General features: G+C 35.8%; 1 protein-coding gene across 1 annotated transcript in view; it reads left to right on the top strand.

Moving 5' to 3' along the window:
* The window catches only part of DNAJC13 (DnaJ heat shock protein family (Hsp40) member C13), a 127720-nt gene that overhangs the window by 43998 nt on the left and 57815 nt on the right, over positions 1 to 25907 (top strand). Inside the window, exons 10-24 of the mRNA XM_049629806.1 lie at positions 3979 to 4145; positions 4250 to 4329; positions 4413 to 4582; positions 5438 to 5537; positions 7321 to 7428; positions 8282 to 8437; positions 9389 to 9445; positions 11484 to 11605; positions 14597 to 14672; positions 14929 to 15024; positions 15832 to 15975; positions 20229 to 20311; positions 21679 to 21832; positions 25054 to 25157; positions 25244 to 25403. Of these exons, the coding sequence (XP_049485763.1) occupies positions 3979 to 4145; positions 4250 to 4329; positions 4413 to 4582; positions 5438 to 5537; positions 7321 to 7428; positions 8282 to 8437; positions 9389 to 9445; positions 11484 to 11605; positions 14597 to 14672; positions 14929 to 15024; positions 15832 to 15975; positions 20229 to 20311; positions 21679 to 21832; positions 25054 to 25157; positions 25244 to 25403 (1777 nt within the window). The remainder of the gene's footprint in view (positions 1 to 3978; positions 4146 to 4249; positions 4330 to 4412; positions 4583 to 5437; positions 5538 to 7320; positions 7429 to 8281; positions 8438 to 9388; positions 9446 to 11483; positions 11606 to 14596; positions 14673 to 14928; positions 15025 to 15831; positions 15976 to 20228; positions 20312 to 21678; positions 21833 to 25053; positions 25158 to 25243; positions 25404 to 25907) is intronic.

Raw genomic sequence — 25907 nt, 5'->3', positions numbered from 1 at the left:
GGGGGATGGGAGGGAGGGGAGGGTGGGTGATGGGTATTGAGGAGGGCACCTTTTGGGATGAGCACTGGGTGTTGACAATAAACTTGACAATTTGACAATAAACTTCATATGTTGAAAAAATAATAATAAAAATAAAAAATAAAATAAAATGACCATTCACTGGGGTGCCTGGGTGGCTCAGTCGGTTAAGTGTCCGACTTCGGCTCAGGTCATGATCTCATGGTTCGTGAGTTCAAGCCCCACGTGGGGCTCTGTGCTGACAGCTCAGAGCCTGGAGCCTGTTTCAGATTCTGTGCCTCCCTCTCTCTCTGCCCCTCCCCCACTCATTCTCTGTCTCTCTTCATTTCTCAAAAATGAATAAATGTTAAAAAAAATAAAGATCCCGTTTTCAAATTTCTAAAAAATAAAAATGGTGATTTGATTTTAAATGAAATGATGAAAATAAGGTGTATTTCTGTAACTTATGCTTTTAAATAAAGCATTTTAAAATAGCACCTTTCACTTTTCATTGTTAACTTGTTTGAATAACAGCAGCAAGTTACTTTAGATACACTTTTAAGTTAGGTTTTTGTAAGTTAGTATCATTAGTCTAGTTACTAATTTTCCAGTGGAATGAGCCTGATTATTTTTATATCACTGACTTGGCTGTTGATGTGAAAAGCTGTGAGATGCTATAGCTCATCAACTCCTGTGAGGTAAAGAATTTGAATGCTATCCTAGTGTGAATGACTAGAACTCTCTTCATATACTAAGCCATTGTCATGGTATTGGCAGCTTTTACATTCCAGGCAGTTCTTTTGTGCTGTTTAAAAAGGTTGAGACTGAATCTGTTTTTAAAGCATAGTTGAAATGGTTCTGGCACATTTTGCCACTGTTCAGAATGCAGCCTTATTGAAGTCCTGTCACTTCCTGTAGTATGACCAGTAACTCTTTCTTACCTTGGAAAGCTTTTGATCTAAGTTCAACAAAAATGACATTTTAAGCAAAAAGGTGGTATTTTTTCCTGTCCTGAATTCAAGGAAGAGAACTTCTGGGGGGAAAAAAAACTGCACATGTTCTAATCAGGGAAGGGATCTCAACATTTACAGTTTGTCATGTGCTTTATGTACATACATTGTTTTATCCTGATCCCGAGGAAGAAGATGCCATTATTCCCAATAAAGTTTATATGCAAAAAGTAAAACAGTTTGTGACTTTGGATTAGGACAAGGTTTCTTTCTTTCTGTTCTTTCTAAATGTTTATTTTGAGAGTGAGAGGGCGTAAGTGCAAGTGCATGCAAATGGGGGAGGGGCACAGAGAGACGAGAGAGAAAATCCCAACCAGGCTCCATGCTGTCAGCACAGAGCCCAATACAGGTCTCAGTCTTACAAATCATGAGATCATGACCTGAGCTGAAACCAAGAGTCGGACGCTTAACCAACTGAACCATCCAGGTGCTCTAGGAAAAGGTTTTTAGATATAGTTCCAAATACATAATTCATGAAAGTCTGATTAATTAGACTTTGTTAAAATTTAAAACTTTGACCCCATTAAGAAAAGGACAAGCAAGCCACAGACAGCGAGAAAATATTTGGAAAACATATAGGTAACAAAAGACTTGCTTTTAGAATATATAAAGAACTCTTAACTCAATAGTAAAAAAATTAAAAACCCAAAAAATAAGTAGGCAAAATATTCAGATAGACCTCTCACCAGGGAAAATATGTGAATGGTAAATAAACACATAAAAAGACCATGATTCATTAAGGAAAAGTAAAACCACTACATATACAGTAAAATGGGTAATATCGAAAAAACTGGCAATGCTGATTGTCGGCAAGCATGTGGATTCTCCTACATTGCTGGTGGGAGAACATAAAGTCATAAACTTTTGAAAAATAGTTTGGCAATTTCTTAAACATAAAGTTATCATATGACCCAATGATTCTATTCTTAGGTGTCTACCTCAAGAGAAATGAAAACATATGACTGCATAAAAACTTGTATCTGAATGTTTATGATAACATTACTCCTAATAGCCAAGACTAGAAACAATTGATATATATATTACCTGGTGAATGAATAGGCAAACATGTTGAGTATCTACATGGTGGAAAACTATTCATCAATAGAAAGGACTGAACCTTAAAAATTTATGTAAAATGAGCAAGACCCATAACACTACATATTATTCTGTTTATTTGCATTTTTAAGAGACTATTTTTTAGAGCACTTTGAGGTTTATAGCAAAATTGAGCAGAAGGTACAGAGATTTCTCATATACTTCCTGGCAGAGCCTCCCCTATTACCAGCATCCCCTACCAGAATGATACATACGTTAAAATTGACTAACCTACAATTGTATAATTGGAACAAATGTATAATGACATTTATCTACTATTATAGTATCATACAGACTTTTCACCACCCTAAAAATGTCCACAGATCCTCTCTAGCAGTAAAAATACTTTGGATGAGGAAATCCTAATGCTCCACTAATTTCATCTCTCCCTCCCTCCTAAATCTTGACAGCCACTCATCGTTTTACTGTCTCCAAAGTTTTGCTTTTTCCATAGTGTCATAGTTGGAATTGTACAGTATGTAGCCTTTTCAGATTGGCTTCTTTCATTTTCTCCATGTCTTTTCATTCCTGGATAGCTCATTTCTTTTTAACACTTAATAATCCATTGTCTGGACATACCATGGTTTATTTATCTATTTGCTTACTGAAGGACCTCTTGTTGCTTCCATTAAAGCTGTTGTAAAAATCCGAGTGCTGGTTTTGTGTGGACGTAAGTTTTCATCCTTTGTGTAAATACTAAGGAGTATGATCACTGCATCATAGGGTAAGAGGATGTTGAGTTTTGTAAGAAACTGCCAAACTGTCTTTCAAAAGTGGCTGTGAATTTTATATTCCAATCAGCAGTGAATGAGAGTTCCTGTTGCTCCATATCCTCACCAGCATTTGGTATTGTCAGTGTTCAGTTTTGGCCATTCTAGTAAGTGCCTGGTGGTATCTCGCTGTTTCAGTTTGCATTTCCCTGATGACATATGTGTTGAGTATCTTTTCATATGATTATTTGCCATCTGTGTATTGTTTTTGGTGGGGTACATGTCTGTTAAGGACTTCGGATCATTTTTTAATTGAGTTCTTGGTCTTGTTGACTTTTAAGAGGTCTTTGTATATTTTGGATAATGGACCTTTATCAGATAGGGCTTTTATAAATATTTTTTCCCAGCCTGTAGCTTTCCTTTTCATTCTCTTGATGAAGTTATTTGAAAAGTCAAAACTACAGAGATAGAAAATAAGGAGTTGCCTGGATGCTGAGGAGTCTTTTGCAGATGGGTACATGAAAACTTTTTGGGGTGATGGAAGTATGCCACAGATGGATAGTTGCACAATTGAAAAAACTTGCTAAGATTTTATTTATTTATTTATTTATTTATTTATTTAGAGAGAAAGGGCACAAGTGAGCAAGGGGCAGAGAGAGAGAATCCCACAGGGGCTTGTGTTTTACTCAAAGCAGGACTCCTGTTTTACCCAAAGGGGGGCTTTACTCACTTAGAATGGGGCTTGAGCTCACCTGATGCGGGTCTTGAACTCATGAACTGTGAGATCATGACCTGAGCCAAAGTCAGGTGCTTAACGACTGAGCCACCCAGGTGCCCTTTACTAAGAATTCTTAAACTGTACATTTTAATTGGGTGAATTTTTGATTTGTAAGTTGTATCTTAGTGAAACTGTTTTTAAAAATCTTAGAACAAAAATGTTACATTTACAGCGCTTTAGTAACTTGTACAAGGTATGTGACCGCAAAGTGCAGAGCTAGCACTGGCACTCCAGGCTCTTTCGTAAAGCCCCATTTCTTTCGTGCTTCTTCTTCTACTTGAGTGCCCTCCCTGAACAGGTTACCTGCTGAAGGGCCTGTGCTGCGTTCTGAGTCAAAATTCCTTTTAATTATCAGTCCTAAAATCTTTTTATTTTTTACCTTGCTTAGAGATTCCTTATTAGCAAGTTTGTTGGATGGAGTAAGAGCCTCTGGTAACAGAGATGTTTGTGTAAAAATGACACCAACTCATAAAGGTCAGCGATGGGGGTTACTCAGCATGCCTGTCGATGAGGAAGTAGAGAGCCTTCATCTCAGATTTTTGGCCACACCTCCGAGTAAGTATTGATTTAAGTGTAATTGCATTTCCGTCCATCTGCTTAATAATTGAAAAGTTAAGAATGCATACCTCTAAATCTTTTTGAACCTTTTCATCTTACAGATGGCAACTTTGCAGATGCTGTATTCAGGTTCAACGCTAATATTTCATATAGTGGAGTTCTGCATGCAGTAACACAGGATGTAAGATGAATTGTATTTTAATTTGTTCATAGTCACTAACTTTTGGTATGGAAACTTTTTTGAAACATTCTTCCTTTACCTAGGGTCTCTTCTCAGAAAACAAAGAAAAACTGATCAATAATGCCATAACAGCATTATTGTCTCAAGAGGGAGATGTTGTTGCTTCAAATGCAGAACTTGAGAGTCAGTTCCAGGCTGTGAGGAGGCTTGTAGCTTCCAAAGCTGGTTTTCTGGCCTTCACTCAGCTTCCAAAGTAAGTTGCTTTGAACTTCTTATAGAGTATACGAACAAGTCAAAATAGCAAATGATCAAGTTTGTGTCTTTATATCTGTCTAAACCTGAAACTTTTTCATATGATGATATGGTAGTTTTTAATCATGAGAAATTAAAAAGGAAAGGGCAGTGGTACTAAAGGGGGTGGATATTGTTCTCATACATACCTGTAATATTACTGACTCTTATTTTAGTGAATTTGAACAGGAAGTGAAATCCATTTTAGTTTTAATTAGTTAAAACAAAAAATCTTCCCCCCGCAAAGAACAAAACTTACGGGAGTGGATGTGTTCTGGAAGTGGAATTTAAAATAAGTACTTAGGGCACCGGGGTGGTTTAGCTGGTTAAGCATCCAACTCTTGATTTAGGCTCAGGTCTTGATCTGGTGGTTTGTGAGTTTAAGCCCTGCATCGGACTATGTGCTGACAGTGCAGAGCCTACTTGAGATTCTCTCTCTCCCTCTCTCTCTGCCCCTCCCCCGCTCACACTCTCTCTCAAAATAAATAAATAAACTTAAAAAAATAAATATATACTTGCTGGGGTGCCTGGGTGGCTCAGTTGGTTGAGCATCTGACTCTTGAGCTTGGCTCAGGTCATGATTTCATGGTTAGTGGGATCAATCCCTGCATCAGGCTCTGTGCTAACATCACGGAGCCTGCTTGGGATACTCTCCCTGCCCCTTCCCCACTCTCTCTCTTTCTCTCTCAAAATAAAATATGTACTTGCTGAATGCAATAGAAACTTACAAAGACTTATTATGTCACATTTTAATGATAAAGTAATGCTCTGATACTGCTGTTATATGCTTGGGGGTTTTTTGTTGTTGTTCCACAAGGTTTCGGGAACGTCTAGGAGTGAAGGTAGTAAAAGCACTCAAGAGGAGCAACAATGGAGTAATCCATGCAGCTGTTGATATGCTCTGTGCCCTCATGTGTGTAAGTAGTATTTTTTAAAATCCATCTACTTAATGTCATTTTACTGGTTTTTCTTAAGTTGATTGATGGTTTAAATTTCCACAAACCTAGATTTCCTGGATTGTTCTCATAGCCATTTATTTATTCAAATAAATGTGATTTTTTTTTTTTGTGGGTTTTGTGTGTGTGTGTGTGTGTGTGTGTGTGTGTGTGTTTGTTTTTTTGTGTTTTTTTTTTTTTTTAGCATATCTTATAAACTGGCACTGTGCTATCTACTAGAAATAGAATTCCTTCCTTTCTTGAAATGGCTAACAGTCTAGTAAGGTAGGCTTGTATGTATAGTCTAACGTAGTAGAGGTTACCTGATCCCTAAAAAGCAGCACTCAGTTTTGGTTTTGTGGTGAGGAAAAGATAAAAGATTCTAGGCCAATCTTTCTGGAAGGTGTTACACTTGAACTCAATCTTAAAGGATAGACAGGTATTTTCCCTCTGTGAGCGGCTTTCCTGAGAAACGGGATAGCATATACAAAGGCATGTTTAGGATGAAGCACATAATTGAAATGGCTGGGTCATAAAGCATGTATGGAGGTATGTGGGATTAGGAGTTAAAGTTAGAGATGTATTGCAGAGACAGTTATCAAAAGCCTTTTATATCAAAGAAGCTAGATTTATATTCTTTAGTAAGGAACAACCTGAAAGGTTTTTCAGCAGCGGAGTATAACATTAGGTTTGGACCTCTGAAAGCTGATTGATGGTATGTGGAGACTGCATTAGAGGTAAGGTTAGAGGCAGACTAAATATGTAAGAAATAAGATGGAGTAGGCTGGGGCTAAAGAAGGCACATTTGAAGGCTGAGGGCAAAGGTCTAACTTGGTGACAGTTTCTTTGGGAGGAGAAGCAATGAATTGTTCAGTGTAACTTGAAGTTCCTGATTAACTTCAATGTTGTATATAGTAGTGGGACTTTTATGTTTCATATAAAGTGCTGTAGGCAAGCTCAGTGGTATAGAATAAACCTAAGTAATCACTTACATAAAGTCTTACATTTATTCTTCAAAGTGAATTTTACTATCTTTACTACTCCGGGTAACTCCATTAAAAGAGTTCGTGGGATACCTAGAAAATAAACTGTGGTAGTGTGAAACACCTTGAGCTTTCATTACATATTAGGTTTTGGCTGTGTATCTTACATGAATTATCTCATTTAAGCTTCATAGTAGTCCTGTGAGCTGAGTGCCATTAATCCTACTTGATGACTGAGGAAAGGGAAACTTGGAGTTATAGCAATTAACCTTGCCTAAGGTCAGCTGTAGTCAGTAGCAAAGTTAGGATTGGATCTTTACTCCTAACCTTCATGTTAGAATCCGTTTTCCATTCTCCTTTATTCCACCAGTCAAAGGGACAAAGAAGTATTTGCTGCTCGTTTAGTACCTGCTTTTAAATGCTGTTTAAAAATATAGGTAAATAAATGCTAAGTTTTACCATTTCAAATTTAAATTATAAAATTGGGGGAGAAGAAATGGATGTCATATGCCTTTAAGGAGGAGACCTGGACTTTTGAGAGTGTGCCTTATATAGTACTCGCTACAGATACTCGGATTCATTATCTGCAAAGCCTCATCAGACCCTGGGGGAAATCATCACTTTTGCCTGTTTGTCTTATCACGAGTTTCCTTTCTGCCTTCAACCTTAAAGGCTATGGTTTTTAATTTTTTTTAGTATTTAATGAATACTCTCTATAAATGACTTCCGTGTGATGCCAGCATATGGGTTGCTCATGAATTATCACTGTTTTTAATCAATAGCCCATGCATGATGACTATGACTTAAGGCAAGAACAGCTGAACAAAGCTTCTCTTCTCTCTTCAAAGAAGTTTCTGGAAAACTTACTAGAGAAATTTAATTCCCATGTGGTAAGTTGTAATTAAATTTGTCTTAATGAGAAATACCATACATTATTGAAAGGTATTTCAGAAGTGCAGTTTGGACAGTTTTTTTTTTTTTAATTTTTTTTATTTTGAGAGAGAGGGAGAGAGAGTGCATGCATGGGAGTGGCAGAGAGGGAGAGAGAGAGAGAGCCCCCAAGCAGGGGGCTTGAACCCATGAACCGTGAGATCATGACCTGAGCCAAATCAAAAGTCGTACGCTTAACTGATTCAGCCACCCAGGTGACCTGGACAGTTTTTATTTAATTGGAGCTCCCAGCTTTGGTCAGTTGGTCATACACAGTTTGGTCAGCTTGGTCACTCACTAATAGTAAAATACTCTGTTTTAGGACTGTATCCATTCATCTGAAAAGAGTTGCAAAGACTTTAGATTTTTGCAGTGATATTCCAGGGTTTTTTGTTCTTTAATAATGTCATTATGAAATAAGCTGCTCTTAAAAATTAGTGACATCCTTACTCTTCAGTCACTGGTAACAGTTTTGGAGATGGGCAGTCTGTAACATTTCGAAGGAACAAATTTTCAGGGTTTTATAAGTTTTGTCAAAGATTACTTTTTATATGAATTCTATACATGTTAACCTTTATTATACGTGTTTGAGGAGTCTTGGTTATTCTCTTGAAATTGGACCAAATTTTAATTATTTTCCTTTTGAAATATGGTAAGCAGTGGATTTATTGCATTAGTAAAACAAATACTCCTTAGTCAAACTTTAAACCTCATGTTGAGGAATACTTTTAACATATAGACTAGCAGAAGCATGTTACTACTGTTTTGCTTGAAATTCTGCCCTAAGTCATGGTAATATGTTACTTGTTTCAGGATCATGGGACTGGTGCCCTAGTTATTAGTTCACTCTTGGACTTCCTTACTTTTGCCCTCTGTGCTCCATATAGTGAGACAACAGAAGGACAGCAGTTTGATATGCTCTTAGAGATGGTAGCATCCAATGGAAGAACCCTCTTCAAACTCTTTCAGGTGAGAGAGTTTGTTATCTTCTTTATCAGCTAACAGCTACTCTAAGAGAGACCCACTTAGAGTTTGGTTTTAAAATAATGGATGTGTGCTTCTGTAATAATGTTGATAAGCGAACACAGCCTAGTATGTTATCCTATTAAGGATATTTAAATTCTACAGATTTCTTGGTGTTTCATGTAGAGCTCTATCAATGGCTTTTGACCACTGTTTTGACCCTGTTGCCCATCTTTTCCATCTCAGGAGTGAGAAATGCATTTTTTTCTATGATAGGCCCAGAGTACCCTTTTCTTTATAAATTACCAAATAATAGGATGAGTTTTAGTAGAGCTGTTCATAAAGAGCTGAAAACATTGTTATTTCATATATTACAGTATTACGTATATGTGATGTGTTTCTATATACTTATATTTTTATTTCATATTAATTTGTATAATGTCAGTGTGTATCATTACATTTGATATTCAAATAAGTATAATTATTCAAATAAGTACCAGCTGTTTCCTGCTGATGCTTTGATTTTCTTTAAAGCTATGTTGTAAGGATACCTAAAATTTTTTTTTTTTTTTAATTTTTTTTCAACGTTTTTTATTTATTTTTGGGACAGAGAGAGACAGAGCATGAACGGGGGAGGGGCAGAGAGAGAGGGAGACACAGAATCGGAAACAGGCTCCAGGCTCCGAGCCATCAGCCCAGAGCCTGACGTGGGGCTCGAACTCACGGACCGCGAGATCGTGACCTGGCTGAAGTCGGACGCTTAACCGACTGCGCCACCCAGGCGCCCCGATACCTAAAATTTTTAACCAAACTGTGATCTGACTTTCAGATGTATCCTTTACTAATTTTATGACTTATACCTTGAATAAAATTGTATATCCTCCTTAAAAGCAACAGCTAGCCATGTTGGAATGAAATTCTTTCATTCTGTGATTCTTTTTTCTCCCCATGTTAAAGCATCCTTCCATGGCAATTATCAAGGGAGCTGGATTGGTTATGAAGGCAATAATAGAGGTGAGAACAGCTTGGAAATTTGAAACTTACTTGAATGTTGATTGGCTGTTTTCATTGAAGCTGACAAAATTACCTTTCAGCCTGTTATGGGAAACATGCACTTTTTCTGGGTAAGAAAAGTAATTTTAAATCTTTATTCAGAAGTTAGTTTTAAACTACAGAAACAATCCTCAGTATTAAACTAAGAGTTTGAAAGTTCTGAGGTAAGTGGGTTTAGGGCAAATAAATCTTTCTTGTTCCTATATTATTTGTGTTGTGTTTGTTTAAGAGAATTAAAAGTTAGCATTCTCCCTCTCTTGCTCTTTTTTTGGGGGGCATGGGAGATGATGGTATTGATGCTACTGAAATCTTTAGGTACTGAGGTTACATGGAAATCTGTTAATGGAGTTAGTTCATAGCAAAGTGGTGTTAAATAAGAATGGTAACAAAAATAAGTTCCTCAGGCTAAAGTGCATTTGTAAGTGAGCTCTAGAGGTTAGTTTATGTTATTGGACAGACACAAGATATTGTTTCCCCAAGATAATTTCTTTAGCTTTCTGTGTTTTTTAGTAAACAAAATCATGGCTATGAATATCAACTTGCATACTGATGTTTACAATAACATCAGTTTAAGTGGCTTTGAATTCTTACTTTTTTGTCGTCATAGTAGTGGTTTGGATAAAATGTAAGAGTGCCCCTTTTATCAAAAACTCTCAGTGATTGTAACTCATAAATATAACATGTTGCTAAATAAAATGCACATAACTAGTATACCTCTAAGTAGATGTTAAAAAATTCTATATAGGTGTTATACATCAAAGGTTGTTTTCATTTTTAGTGGGTATATAAAGGCTGATTTTCTTCCTCTAGTTAATGGGTTGTTTCCAAAGTAAGTATCTCTCACAGAGCTGACAATAGCCAAGGACGGTTAAGACCACGAGACCAAACAAAAGTGTGTTCCTGACCCCCATCCACCAATATGTTGCCATTCATTCAGAAATACTTATTGAGGGCCATGTATAACCAAAATGTGGACTTAGGGCTTCAATATAAGCTACACATGTCCGTTTCATAGCCAGTGACTGGAGCTGGAGGTATCTATGTAAGGAACACTTTCTTTATTTACACTGAAATCCTGGCAAGTATCTTAAATTATTTTTTCTGGTTGTAAAGCAATATATGATTTTTGAAGAAACATTGGAGTTTATAGAAAAAATTCAAGGAACAAATAAATCGTTTGTATTTTTATCATCCTGAGGTAACTACTCTTAGCATTTTGGTAAGTTTTCTCTCAGACTGTAGTATTCAGAATTATATGTGTACATATACAAACCATGCACTGTATATATTTGTATTGATAGTGCTGTCAGAATGATACATGTACATATATATTCACACTATGTGAATATTTGTATACATACTGCATACTCAGTTGTACTATATACTTGTACTTTTTTTCACTAACATTGTGAGCATTCATGCTTTTCAACAGATTGTCTTAAATATCACACTGCTTACTTAATTCATAGTTCTGTGATTACCTTTGATCAGTAGTCCTGTCCTGTCATACTCTGTTGCCAAAATGAGCCCATATAAGCAAAGTAAAATCTAAGAATAAAAAGAACTACCCCAATTATCAATCATTCTTTAAAAAAAAAAATAACTGTGTTCACCATGAAAATGTATGTATTGTTAATAATAAAAGCAAGCCTGGTTTGTAGATGCCTTTGGTAGGAATTGCTGATTTCCCTGAGTTGCATTTCCCTTTCATGGGCTGATAAATACTCAGAGAATGAACCTAACTTTAATGTTAAATTAAGCAAAGCATAATTTATTGGATAAATGTACTTGTAAACATTTAAAACCTCACACCACAGTCAAATAATATTTTTTAAATTACTTGTATCACCTGTGTTGTTTTTGGGTAAAGTTGCATTTAAAATTTTTATTACGTTGTATACTGTATAATTTTACTTAGAGATGTAAAATTAGTTTTATAAAATTAGGATAGCTTGTTCTAGATTGCTGCTTTAGGGATCATCTTACCCTTTTTCCAAAGGAAGGTGACAAAGAAATTGCTACAAAAATGCAGGAGCTTGCCCTAAGTGAAGGTGCCTTACCTCGACACTTGCATACTGCGATGTTTACAATAAGCTCAGATCAGAGGATGCTTACAAATAGGTAGGTTAAATTTAATTTGCTGTAAATTAACTTGCTGCTTAGAAAATGGATTCAGATAATACATAAAACAGACTGAATAAGTATTTGGATTACACGAATGATTCATTATCTTTTGATTCACCTAGTTCTCCTTTTCCTTCCCTTATAGAAAGATTGTGCCCAGATGATCATTGTCCCTGCCCCTGGATAACTTGGGAGGGACCCATAGTCAAGGGCCCATAGTCAAGGGAGTAGAATATGAAAAATAGTGCCTAGAAGCTTATGGAACTAGAACCACATATCCAGGCCTTTTCTCTTTGTATTTCCTTCTGGCCATGATGTCAATTTGTAAATATCTTTGGTTAGGTACTCTACTTTAAGAATAAAGAAAACGGGCGCCTGGGTGGCGCAGTCGGTTAAGCGTCCGACTTCAGCCAGGTCACGATCTCACGGTCCGTGAGTTCGAGCCTCGCGTCAGGCTCTGGGCTGATGGCTCAGAGCCTGGAGCCTGTTTCCGATTCTGTGTCTCCCTCTCTCTCTGTCCCTCCCCCATTCATGCTCTGTCTCTCTCTGTCCCAAAAAATAAACGTTGAAAAAAAAAAAAAAAAGAATAAAGAAAACAGTGGGCCTCCTGGGTGGCTCCTTCAGTTAGGCATCTGACTTCAGCTCAGGTCATGATCTCACGGTTCTCCTTTGTATTCTGTGTCTCCCTCTCTCTCTGCCCCTCCCCTGGCTCACAGTCTGTCTGTTTCTCTCTCTCTCTCTCTCTCTCTGTCAAAAATAAACATTAAAAAATGTTTTTTAAAGAATAAAGAAAACATTATCTAATCAGCCTAATGTAGGCCTATCCTAAATCTATTGGAGTTAAACAGTTTCCACTTTGGCAAATTCTTTTTTTATAATAATCATTTAAATATAAGGAAGCATATAAACCTATTCATTTATTCCAGGCCATGTGAATTCCATCCCTTTTAATCTTTCTTTATGATTCCTGATGTGTGACTCTTCAGATAACCTTAGCATACTATATTATGACTCATGATTCATTAGTTTAAAAAAAGATGTTTTTGATTATGTTCTTTTTGACTTTTTAAATGATAGCATAAATTTTCACTTAGGTTTACTTTATGATACCATAAATTTGCCTTTTTTGTCACCTATATTCAGTTATTGGATGCTTTGGTATGCTCCCTTGCCAGTAGTTTTCTGCTGTTAGTATTATAAGAAGCTGTCTGCATCCCTCAACTTATGTTAGCCCCAAAAGTAGTCTTTTAGGGCTGAGAGGACAAAAAGATCTAAAAGAAAGATTATTTCCTTGGCATATTGCCTTTTTAGCGATGCTAGATACCATCTTTCATTAAAATAGACACTATTTGATGTCTTATTGTATTAAACCCCTGTGTTAGATGTTTGCTTCTTGTGTTCCTCTTATTAATCAATTACATTCCCTACTGTGATCAGTTACACTAATGAAAAGCTATCAATTTATAATATAGATACCACTTGTTATTTGCATTGCTTTATTTTTTATTATATCTTTGCTATTATAAAATGTTATCCTGTTTATCCCTGATTAAAGCCTTGTTTAAGGAATCACTGATAATGATACCTACCTGATGCAAGTGAAGGAAAAAATAAGTGTAATTACTTCATTAGTAATTTCCAAATAGGCGCAGAAATGAACAGGTTTGTTTTTTTTTTAAGTTTATTTCTTTTTGAGAGAGCATGAACAGGGAAGGGGCGAGAGAAAGGGGGAGAGAGAGAGAGAAAGAGAGAGAGAGAGAGAGAGAGAGAGAATGAATCCCAAGCAGGCTCCACACTGTCAGCACAGAGCCTGACATGACTCGATCCCATGATCACAAGATCATGCGTAACCTGAGCTGAAACAAAATGTCAGACACTTAACTGAGCCCACAGGTGCCCCAGAAATGAACGTTTTAGTGGTGTTCATTTCTTTTGGTAACGTAACAAAGTGCAGTTTGGGTTTTTAAGCTTTTTTCTTCTGGGAATGTAACCTATTATAAATACATATGTCTGTAGGTTTGGTTATTTCACTCACAGGTTTCATGCCTATTCTTGAAGCACATGGCAATTTGAATCCCTGCGGAAGCACAGAAGGGTCAACCATGAAATATATTTTCTGCTTATGAGGAGCTTTTTAGCCTCATTAGGAGACAGATGTTATCATGAGGGTTAAGATTAATAAATGATTAAGTCATAAGTCAACATGGATCTTAGATTTCCACTTTGAACCAAAATATGTTTTTACCTCGAAGGTGGCATGATTAAGGGTGCCTGGGTGGCTCAGTCAGTTAAGTGTCTGACTTTGGCTCAGGTCATTAGCTCACAGCTCCTGAGTTTGAGCCCCACGTCGGGCTCTGTGCTGACGACAGCTCAGAGCCTGGAGCCTGCTTGGATTCTGTGTCTGTCCCTCTCTGCCCCTCCCCCACTTGTGCTCTGTGTCTCTCTCAAAAATAAACGTAAAAAAATTAAAGTGGCAAGAGTAGAATAATTTGCTCTGAATGCTTTGAGTCTTTGTCTAGGCTCCAAAACTGAAAATATTTTCTATCCCTGACCTTGCTAAAAAGGTTATATTAGAACATAGTTACTGACTTTTGCTCATGTTGAGATTTCCAAGGAATGCCAGAATGCTACATGATCACTGTTTTGGGATTTACTATGCAAACTAATTGTATCATCCAGTCTAATTGCTTTATTTATTGTCCCTGTCTTTAAATGAGGTAAGAACCTACTTCATGTTCAGGTCCATTGAAAATCAGGGAGTTGATCAGGGAAGCATTTTGATTGGAGAAAATTCTAAAACATTAGCAACATTTTGAATTACTGTCTGATTCACCTCTCCACATTGAAGTACTAACTTTAAATATTAACATCAGAATGATTTTTTTTTCCTGTAGCCATATTGCTTATATGATATTTTGTTCTTAAAAATTCCTTTCTATTCTAGCTGAGATAAAGCAGCAAACCTTTCTCAACGTCTGCTTTTTTCAGACAGCTAAGTAGACATTTAGTGGGACTCTGGACAGCTGATAACGTAACTGCGACAAACCTGTTGAAACGCATTTTGGTAAGTCTGTTGAATGACCAAGAAGATTTATGCATTCTTGTCCAATAAAATTTAATTGAGTAAGTTTATTTATACTGTTAAAGAATTTTTTTAGTCTGTTTTTTATTTAAAAGATGTTTATTGTAGAAGTTGTCACATAATAAATGCTAACCTCAATAGCTTAAATCATAGTATTTATTTGAGTTTGGAAGCTAAATTTTCTTTTGTGTGGTTGTTTTGCAAATGGATTTTATGTTTTGTTTTTGTTTACTTTTAGCCGCCAGGCTTGCTGGCATACTTGGACAGCTCAGATCCAGTTCCTGAGAAGGATGCTGATCGCATGCATGTTAGAGATAATGTGAAAATAGCAATGGTAAATATGATTGTCCTAAGTGTCTTTTCAGGTTGAAAAGAACACTCTTCTCTGAAACACAATAAAATTTTTAGAGATAAACTAAGAATTCACGGAATTGAATAATAGTACTCTTTTTGTATCATTAACCACTTTATTAAGGTAAAATTTACATCCCATAATATTCTCTTGTTATAAGTATACAATTCAGTAATTTTTTTTTATATTTATAGAGTTGTAAAACTGTCACCGCAGTCTAATATTATGAATAGTAGTAATCTTGTATGTTTTGTTTCCCTTCACTCAGCTTATTGCCACATTCAGGAATGGATTTTTTTTTAAAGTTTCAAATGTATAATGTGATATTTTGCACGTAATATGTGATTGATAAATGTTGTTGGTGAAAGGGGCCAACAGTGAAAAAATTAACTTAGGTAGGACTTTTTTCTTACAAAAGCTATCTTTATTATTAAGGTTGGGCTATCTCTGAGAAAATTTACTTAAACATCTTGCAAGATACACTGTTGTAATAATGTCTTGTATGTGTTCTTTTCCTTTCCTCATCCCATTTTTCTATTTGCACCCATCTCCCATTCACATCCCACCACCCCTCACATAGGAATCATCTTGAAACTTAAGCAGAAAAGTTAAGATTTCTTGGACAAAAGTGTAATTTATTGTAGAAATTTTCACTTTGTTTCTTCACTGAGCCCCCAACATCCAGTATGTATTTTATCATGTAAAACAAATAGTGTGACTCAGCTTTACTTAGATTTTAAAAATAAATTTACAAACAGGACTGTAATGGATTTTAACATTGTTTTACAGGATCAGTATGGAAAATTTAATAAAGTTCCAGAATGGCAAAGACTAGCTGGGAAAGCTGCTAAGGAAGTTGAAAAATTTGCCAAAGAAAAAGTAGATCTTGTGTTGATGCACTGGAGGGATAGAATGGGCATTGCACAAAAAGAGGTAAAAATAAAATCTGCGTCCAAACTTCTAGCACTTCTGTATGTCCCAGGCTTACGTTCGTTGTTCCTGTTCACAGAGATGGTAGTCCAGTATTTCTGATTGCACATACGAAGAAATGTCACCTAATTGATTCATATTTTTATATAAGTTTTTCTTAATTCATAGTTTTAAGAATCTGTGATTAGGTTTTTACTTAGGTATTTTATATTAAATTGAATGTAAAATTTCACTCTTAAGTTTTCTTCCATGTTTTCAGTTCCTATACTTCTTTATCCATATGTTATCTCTTTTTCTTCCTTCTCTGAATTTTACTTTTATTTTAACTTTATTTTTTGAGGGAAAGCACGTGCGTGCAATTGTGTGAGGGACAGAGAGAGAGAGTCCCAGGAGGGGCAGAGAAAGAAGGAGAGAAGTAGGGCTCATTTGTACCCAAAGTGGGGCTTGAGCTCACAAACTGTGAGATCATGACCTGAGCCAAAGTCAGATGCTTAACAACTGAGTGACCCAGGCACCCCTCTGAATTTTATTTTATAGCTATAAAAGTAAAGGTGCTCTTCTTGTTTAGCATTTTTATTCAGAGCTAGCCAGACCAGTGTTTTGGTAATAAGTTTCACGAATATATATATATATATAATATATATATTATATATATATATATTCACGTATAAATATATATATTTACTTATTAAAAAACATTTTTTTAATGTTTATTTATTTTTGAGAGAGACTGATTTGAGAGAGACTGAGAGAGAGGGAGACACAGAATCCGAAGCAGGCTCCAGGCTCCAGGCTCCAAACTGACAGCACAGAGCCTGATGCAGAGCTCAAACCCACAAGCTGTGAGATCATGACCTGAGCCAAAGTCAGTTGCTCAACCGACTGAGCCACACAGGCACCCCATAAGTTTCATATTTTTAAATTAAACTTACTGTATGTACTTAAATTTCAATATTAGCTCCTCAAATCAGGTCAGGTCTGATTCCTCAGCATGTAGTATATATAATCAGTAGAACCTAATTTCAGTAATACACTCTTCTCTCTAGGATGTAATGTGCAGTGGTTAAGTCAACTATAAAAGTTGACTTGGTCTCACAGTTTTTGTTAACCACACTGAGATGCTTTGCTTTTAAGCATCTTTTCGCTTATGGTAGCTATTTCTTTATACAGAGAAAGTAATATAAATATCTTGTTAAACAGGTTTCTTATGAATTTCCAGAACTTCCAAACATAAGGCATCAGGTGTAGCAGAACATAACAGTCTTGTGTGTCTATGTGAAAATGAGACCAAAATTCAGTTCTTTAGAGCTTGAGCATAAATGCGTTCGTGCTGATTTGTGTGAGTGGCATATGCAATATAAAGAATCACTAGATAGGCTTTCTGAATGGCTACGATAGTGAAAATACTGAAGGTTGAACTGTTTAACCTACATCTGAGCCTAGTTTTATTTTGTTTTAAGTTTATTCATTTATTTTGGGCATGGGGGGAGAGACTGTGGAAAGGAGAGAGAGAGAGAGAGAGAGAGAGAGAGAGAATATGAATATCCTAAGCAGGCTCCACACTGTCAGTGCAGAGCCCTCTGTGGGGCTCAAACTCACAAACTGTGAGTGAAATCATGTGAAATCATGACCTGAGCTAAAATCAAGAATCAAATACTTAACTGACTGAGCCACCCAAGCACCCCTAGTTTTATCATTTATTAACCCCAAACATAAGTTACAGGTTTTCAGAACATTACTTTCCTCTTTCATAAAATCAGAATAAGAGTATCTCCCTTCTCTGTTCTGTAGTGTTGCTTTGCTTTTTTATTATAACAAAGTAACAATAGAAACACTGTATACATATCTGGTCATGATAATATTGTTGTTACATTTGGAAAGTCAAAAATATATAAATAGGGATATAAATGATTTTCAGTTAATAAAAAATTAGGAGCTGACTTCACGTAGTTAAGCCCATTTCTAAAATAATAGTTATTCAAGCTGTTGGATATAATTATCTAACTGAAAATAAGTTATTGGAATCAGCTTTCATACGTAACATTTATCCAGCATAAGTTTTAGCACAAAGTTACTTTATTTTAGTTCTAAATGTGGATAGCATTTGTTATTTAAAAAAAATTTTTTTAACATTTATTTATTATTGAGAGACAGAGCATGAGAATGAGCATGGGAGGGTCAGAGAGAGGAGGAGACACAGAATCTGAAGCAGGCTCCAGACTCAGAGCTGTATGCACAGAGCCCACGCAGGGCTCGAACTCACGAGATCATGACCTGAGCTGAGGTCAGATGCTTAACCGACTGAGCCACCCAGGTGCCCTGAAGCATTTGTTATTTAAAGAGAACAATTCAGAGGGAAAAGAATATATTTTTTAACATAAATAATGTTTTATTGGTCTATTGGTTTCATTTACGAGTGTTATCTGAAATGTTGAGCAAAAAATGATGCCCAGTATATATGCTGGTCAAGAAACTGTTTTGGTAGCAAATGGATTATTTTTGCCATGGTACTATTTTTAACATTAATTTCTTTAGAAAACAGTGAATAATCTTTGTGACTATTTTCTTTCTAGAAATATTAACACCCATATATGGAATGATCATGTGCTTTAGCTAGTCTGAAAACTAACCATTGTCAAGATTAACTGGCTAGCCTTGAAATGAACTGCATTTCTTATATAATCAGAACGTTTAGTAAGTCAATTTCATTTGTAGCTAATGTTCTGTGTCCAATTAATAATCTTTGGCTAATGTATAAAATTACTTTTATTTATTTATTTATTTATTTTTATTTATTTATTTTTTTTTTAGTTGAGGAATTTGTTTAGCTAGTTAAGGGTTTTAGCCTAAGTTTCTGAGTCCATGAGCTCTGTTTATGGAGAGCTGGTTGTATTTTTTATGTATAGCATTTACGTTTTCACTACTCTGGACCCCCAGCTTTTTGTCCTGAGAGCAGGGGAAATTGAAGAAAGTGCTCCTTAATTACAAGTTTTAGAGAAAGGTTTATCAATAAACTAAATTTTTGAATTATTTATTGCTTTATTCAAGTCACTTTACATGAGTTTTCATGAGAGTGCACAGAATTACAACTTTGTAGGAGACATTTCCTTATGTAACCAATAGATTTTATTTTTCAAACAGCATTTACTTTTTAAAATTCATTACTCATTTAGCCTTTATTCTTTTTATGTCATCTGGTCTGTTTTCTTGCTTTATTTTAGGTAATTTGCCACTTCTTTAATGAAGTTACACTTTCATGTTTTAATTTATAATACTTTCTACTTTTTGGTTCTGTCACATTAAGGACTAGAATTTTAACATCTGCCGTATCTACAGGTTTTACTTGGAGCAGAGATACCTAACTGCCAGCCCATATATAGACTTCAAGAAATCCTTGAAATCTTACCCTCCAGTTATAAACCTTATGTATGTCTTTCTCTGGAATAGGAGGCCATTGCTTTCTTTGAATTCTCAAATGGGTTTATGACTGCCTAAAATCTGAGTCACAGACTTAGAGAAGCAGGTGTCTTAAGGTGAAGGTAATTTGTATTGGTGACAACCTCATGGAATTTGTGTGATAGATACAGCTTAACTCACGCTCACTCTGTTATTTTTATTTTCTTTAAAACTTTTATTTTTTCCTTTTTACAATTAAATTCAGGACAGAAACAATATGGTGAGTTTAAGTCCCTGCTACATGTGTGAAATGCATTAAACTGCCTGGCATGTGGAGTTGTCTTTGAGATTCTTTGTCTAATAAATTAAATTCAAGTCTCACCTCACGTGTCTGAATGTAGATTCTTATTTCTTGTCTGTTAGCTATTTCAATTTATACTTGCGCATTATGGCTTTGGTGGCAGTTTAATAACCTATAATCTTTTGCATTTATTATTTTCCCATGACTTGTGTATTAACTGCATGTAAATGTTTAAAACAAGTCACTGTTTTTGACTCATAAATTTTATCAGTCATCACTGTAAACTGTAACAATTTGGTGTTGGAACAACTTTAGGCTACAATGGAAAATATTTCAACAACACTGTGGAAATACCTGCTAGCACAGTAGTATTTTGTGAAGTAATCTAATATTTTATATTCATATTTTATAGATTTTGCTTCATTAACTTGTTTCTGCCAAAATTTGATGTAGGAAATGTCTCTCATCACTTAAAAAGTGATGATTTTCTGACTGAGCCTACTTGGTAGTCCCGGATTGAGCACTATGAAGTTTTTTGTTTTTGTTTTTGTTTTTCCAGAATATAAATCAAAAGCCAGTTGTTCTTCGGAAGAGAAGACAAAGAATAAAAATAGAAGCAAATTGGGATCTCTTCTATTACAGGTAAACTTAAAGCCTCTCTTCCAACAGATAGAATTTGGCATTGCCATTAGAGGAATCATCATAGGTTTTTCTTGCATGAAACTAGTACTTATGCGATGAGTACTTTTACAGCATGAAGTTAAAAAACTGTAACTGTTAAGATCGGTATGATTAGTGATGCTTCCATAAAATTAATGTCTTTTATAGAGTGTTGGTTGTCTGAGGAGCTAAAGTCACTTTTAAAATTTTATTAAGGCTTTGAGATAATCAGTTTAAGCATTACAACCTTTAAGCCTTGTAAGAAATGGGGTCTTAAAAGAGGTAGATGGATGAAAACATAAGGAGACTTGAGGTAAATGGGTATCCAGCTTAGCTGGCCTTTTTATACTTGTCCAGCCTTTCTGATCTATTGACTCCTTCTCTCCATCTACTGCTCCTGCCTCCTGTTCCTCCACCCCAAACACACACAGATATATACACACTGAAAGACTTAGAAACATTTTGGGGATTTGCTAAACTTTTGGGGATAACTTACTGTACTTACTCTGGAAGCTGACATTGATTATACCTTGGCTAATAAAGGAAAATACTGCTTTGCTTTGGAAACTTCCCAAATATACTTTTATATATAATATACTTCCCAAAATATACTTTTAAAGCATATAGTATAGTATATAGTATGGCCTTAAGAGTATTGGTTTCTTCCTCAGGAATTCTTTTATGTTGTCTTCCCTAGAACTGTCTTGGAATTCTGACATTAGACTTTCTAGAAGGGTTGCAGAATGAAAGTGAAAAGGATATGATGCCCCTCTACCTCCAGTTCAGACCTGGGTCCAAGTTTATCACAAGTTAAATTATTCCAGGAACAAAAGGAAGATATTTTGTAGATACCAATCTGAGTTTGGCAGTTTAGACATATTCTTCCTTAGGTAGTTTGTAACGTTCTCATCTAGAATGTTGCTCATCCTACACACTTCACACTCCATAGTTCAGAAATTATTATCTCCAATGTGAAATTTGATTTTTGATTATAATTATTTTCTGACTGGAATTTATACCAGTAATAAATACTGAAATTGAAATAACAGTTCCTTGGTTTGAAATCTACACAGATTTGTTTTACAGTTCAGGTTCATTTTTTTCCGCTAGCATTTTATTATGAAAGCTTGAAAATACACAAAAAAGGTCAAAGAATTTTACAGTGTGTATCTGATACCTGTCACCAAGACTCTATATTGTACTGTACTTTACAGAGATTTTATTTTCTTTATTATACTTCTTGGAGTTTATTAATTCCACTGTTTTTTTTACTATAAAATGTAATAAGGGGTATTTATAGATTTTTAAAAAGTTTATCGTTTACTACTATTTTCTGATTATATACATAGGTTTGGTCAGGATCATGCCAAGTCAAACCTAATTTGGAATTTCAAAACACGAGAAGAACTGAGAGATAGTCTTGAATCTGAAATGAGAGCATTTAATATTGATAGAGAGCTTGGTAGTGCTAATGTGATCTCTTGGAACCACCATGAATTTGAGGTAAAGTTTAGCTTTGTAATATTAATTTTTTTTTAAAGCACATGTTATTTTTGGAGTTTTTTTTTTTTTTTTTTTAAAGATTTGTGGTTATATAACATTTTTACCTTTCCTTCTTAATTTTGTGGGGAAAATATGTTAAAGAAATGTTAAAATGTTAAAAGAAAATTTTAACATTTGCCTGAGACAAAAACTTAAAATTACTTATGTTAAGTAACTCAGCTTTGTGCCTGAAAACCATGTAGAGGGTTAATGAATTGGATCCTGTACTTTCCAGATCTGTTCTTTGCTTGTTTTTTTTCTCCTTAGATTTTTTTTTTCTCCATTAAAACATAGCCTGTTCTCCCTTTTTCCTTCTATTTGTACCTTGTTTAATTTTTTTGTGGTAGTTTTGTGAATGTGGCCATATTTTGCTTTTCTATTAAAATATTGATGTGAAGAACAACAAAACAAGATCAAGAAACATGTTGGTAAAAAAAAAAATGGTGGTGGTAGATAATCTTATTTGTGTGTATAATGTAAACTCTCATAACAGCTGTAAATATGAACCTACTCATGACCCCACAGGCTTTGATCTTGAATTCAACTGCATTTCCAAAATAAAACAATTTGTGCTCATTCTCTCCTCCTTGAAAAACTTCCTTTACTTGGTTTTGGGACCCTGTGTTCTCCTGGATTTTCTCCTCCTTCACGGTGCATTCCTCCTTCTTTGTTCATTTGTCTTATTTCCCCAACTGCTAAATTGTCCCAGTGGACCAGTGCTTGGACCCCTTACTTATATTCATTGTCTCAGTGATCTTCACCATTCTCATGGCTTCCAGTATTTTTTATTTGCTGGTGGCTTCCATATTTTTAGCTCAGGTTTTCTTTTTCTTGACCTCATACTTTTATCTTTAGAAACAATTTTTTAATATTCTTGAGAGAGAGAGAGGGAGAGAGAGACCACAAGCCAGGGAGGAGCAGAGAGAGAGAGGGACACAGAATCAGAAGCAGGCTCCAGGCTCTGAACTGTCACACAGAGCCGGACGCGGAGCTCGAACCCACAAGCCGTGAGATCATGACCTGAGTCTAAGTTGGATGCTTTACTGACTGAGCCACCCAGATGCCCCAACCTCATACTTTTATCTTCTAATTGGATATCTAGTAAGCTTCTAGAGTATAGCTCTTAAACTGTGCTCTTATTCTTTCCCTAAACCTACTTTTCTTGTAGTCTTTTTGATCTTAGATAATGGCTCCTCCTTATTTTCTAGTCAAAACCCTTGAAGTCATCTTTTCTCTTACACCCCAAACCTAATTTATCAGCAAATCCTATTCAGTGCATCCTCCAAATTGATCCAGAACCCAACCATTTTCTCTCTATGGGGTTATATCAGTATATCTGCTTCCACTCTTGCCTCCCTGTAATGTTATCAACATAGCAGCATTATGATCTTGTTAAAATGTAAGTAGATCATGTCTCTCCTGTGCTCACCAGAGCCCTCTGGTGCTTCTGTCACTGTCACTTCCCATCTTACTTTGTCAAAGCCTGGGTCCTTGAAATGACTTACAGGATCTGTGCACCCCCTGACCCGCAGCATTGTTTCTTTGTTCTCATGTTCTACTACTGAGCCTTTCACTTTTGCTCCAGCAACACTGACTTCCCTGGAAACACCAAATTCACGTTCTTGATTCAAGGTCTTTCTGCTTGGTATTCCTGCTTAACTAAAATACTATTTTTCCTGGATAGCCTCACAACTTGTTTTCTCCTTCAGGTCTTTTCCTGCATATCATCATCTGAATAGACCCTTCCTGGCGAGTCTGCGAGTCTGTTTAAACATGCAGCCCTCTTTGTACATGGATATCCCCCCCCCCCCCCCCCCCCCACATAAGCACACACACTGTCCTTTTTCCCTGCCTTATTTCACCATAGCACTGTCACCCAACTGTTAATTATACTTTACTTTTTAAAATATTTATTTATTTTGAGAGCATATATACATGTGCACGATGAGAGGGGCACAGAGAGAAGAGAGCGAATTCCAGGCAGGCTCTGGCACTGTTAGCAAGCCTGACAGGGGGCTTGATCTCACAAACCATGAGATCATGACCTGAGCCGAAACCAAGAGTCAGACACTTAACCGACTGAGCTACCCAGGTGCCCCCATATTTTACTTTTTTATGTGCCTCTCCTATAAGGACAGTAATTTTTATGTTTGTTTATTGCTGTATCCCTGATGACTAGAACAGTGCATGGCACACACAGTATTATATGCTTAATAGATAGAAGTTGAATGAATTGAATGCTCAGAATTTATAGAAAGTGAAATGTGTGTGTGTGCATGCATGATTTTATATAATTTATATTTTTAGAAATCAGTTATTTTAGGCTTTGGAAAAAGAATTTAATAATAATCTGGTCAAGGAATTCCTTTTTGTAATAGTCTGAGTACAAGGGTTATGGTGCTGCCTTAGCTCCTGATCATGGGCTCCTCCTTCATGTATCACCTCTTTTGTAATCTGGGGTAATTTGACATACAGAGAATGAGTAAATAAAAATATACAATAGGGTCGTCTGGGTGGCTCAGTCACTTGATTGTCTGGCTCTTGATTTCAGCTCAGGTTATGATTCCAGGGTCCTAGGATCAAGCCCCACTTTGGGCTCTGCACTGAGCATGGACCCTGCTTGGGATTCTCTCTCTCCCTCTCCTCTGTTCATATTCTCTCTCTCTCTCTCTCTCTCTCTCTCTCTCTCTCAAACAAAACAAAACAAAACAAAACAAAACAAAAATTACACCATAAAATGTAGTTGATATGTTGGGAGATGAGGGAAACCTGAGGTTCCTTGTGTGAATTGCACAAGCCGTGTATGATGCCGGATCATTTACTCTGTAGTTGGTCATGGCAAACTGAGAAGGGAATGAAGCAGATAATCTGTTAACAGTGTTTTGAGTTTTCCTTCCCTTAAACCTCATTAATACCATATAGTCCTGTGGAAGTTTTTATCAGCAAGTTTCATATTCATAAAATTGGTATGTAATTTCTGCTCTTTAACACTTACCTAAAATAGTAGGTCATATTAATCATAATTACCAGATATTTTAAGAAATGATGACTTTTTTTTTTCTGTTAAAGGTGATCTTAACAAGAAAAGAAAAAAGCTCTGAACAGAATTTGAGAAGTGATTCTGTGGAAACTCAAAAACTTCCTGTAAACTAAAATAATCTAATTTGCATTTATTAATAAAGGTTAAATATGAGTGCCTCGCAGAGGAAATCAAAATAGGAGACTATTACCTGAGGTTACTGTTGGAGGAAGATGAGAATGAAGAAAGTGGATCAATTAAGAGATCGTAAGCTACTCTTCATATCTTGTTGTACTTGTTTTCACTAGTAGTTTCATGGCTAATTCTATTGTGAACTTTTTTTTTTAATCTAGGTATGAGTTTTTCAATGAGCTCTATCATCGTTTCCTTCTCACCCCAAAAGTAAACATGAAGTGTTTATGTTTACAAGCCCTTGCTATTGTTTATGGCAGATGTCATGAAGAAATAGGACCCTTTACAGATACGAGATATATCATTGGAATGTTAGAGAGGGTAAGGATATCATTTAAGGAAATTGCTATGTGGTAGTGCATTTGGGGTACTTGTTACATTTTTAAAACTAAATGTAAATTCTGTTTGATTACATTGTTACCATAACTTTCTGCATGAGTTTTTGTGTAATTTACTTAATACTCAATTAAATATAAGTTAGATGAATAGGAAAATGACTAATAAATGGGTTAGTGTTTGTCCATTCAGTGAAGTATGGATGAGCTGGACAGGTGTGTAAAAGAAATAGTGACTCTTAGATTTGTGTGTATATTTGGTTTTCCACTTTGGAAAAAGTCTTAAATGATGCTAGCATACTAAATTTCAAAGTGTGAAGATAGTAAAACTTTTTAGAACTACAGTGGTAACCAAAAAAAGGGAACCTTGAGTTAGCACATTTTAGAAAGTTTGTCATTTGACACTTGAGCTTGGCTGGGGGAAAGAACATACTGATCCATTCATCTAGTGCAGCCCAAATTTGAGTGTTACCTACTTATTGCAGTATAA

The sequence above is a fragment of the Panthera uncia genome, chromosome C2 (assembly GCF_023721935.1).
Source record: "Panthera uncia isolate 11264 chromosome C2, Puncia_PCG_1.0, whole genome shotgun sequence".
NCBI lineage: Eukaryota > Metazoa > Chordata > Mammalia > Carnivora > Felidae > Panthera > Panthera uncia.
This window is presented reverse-complemented; position numbering and strand designations above follow the sequence as displayed.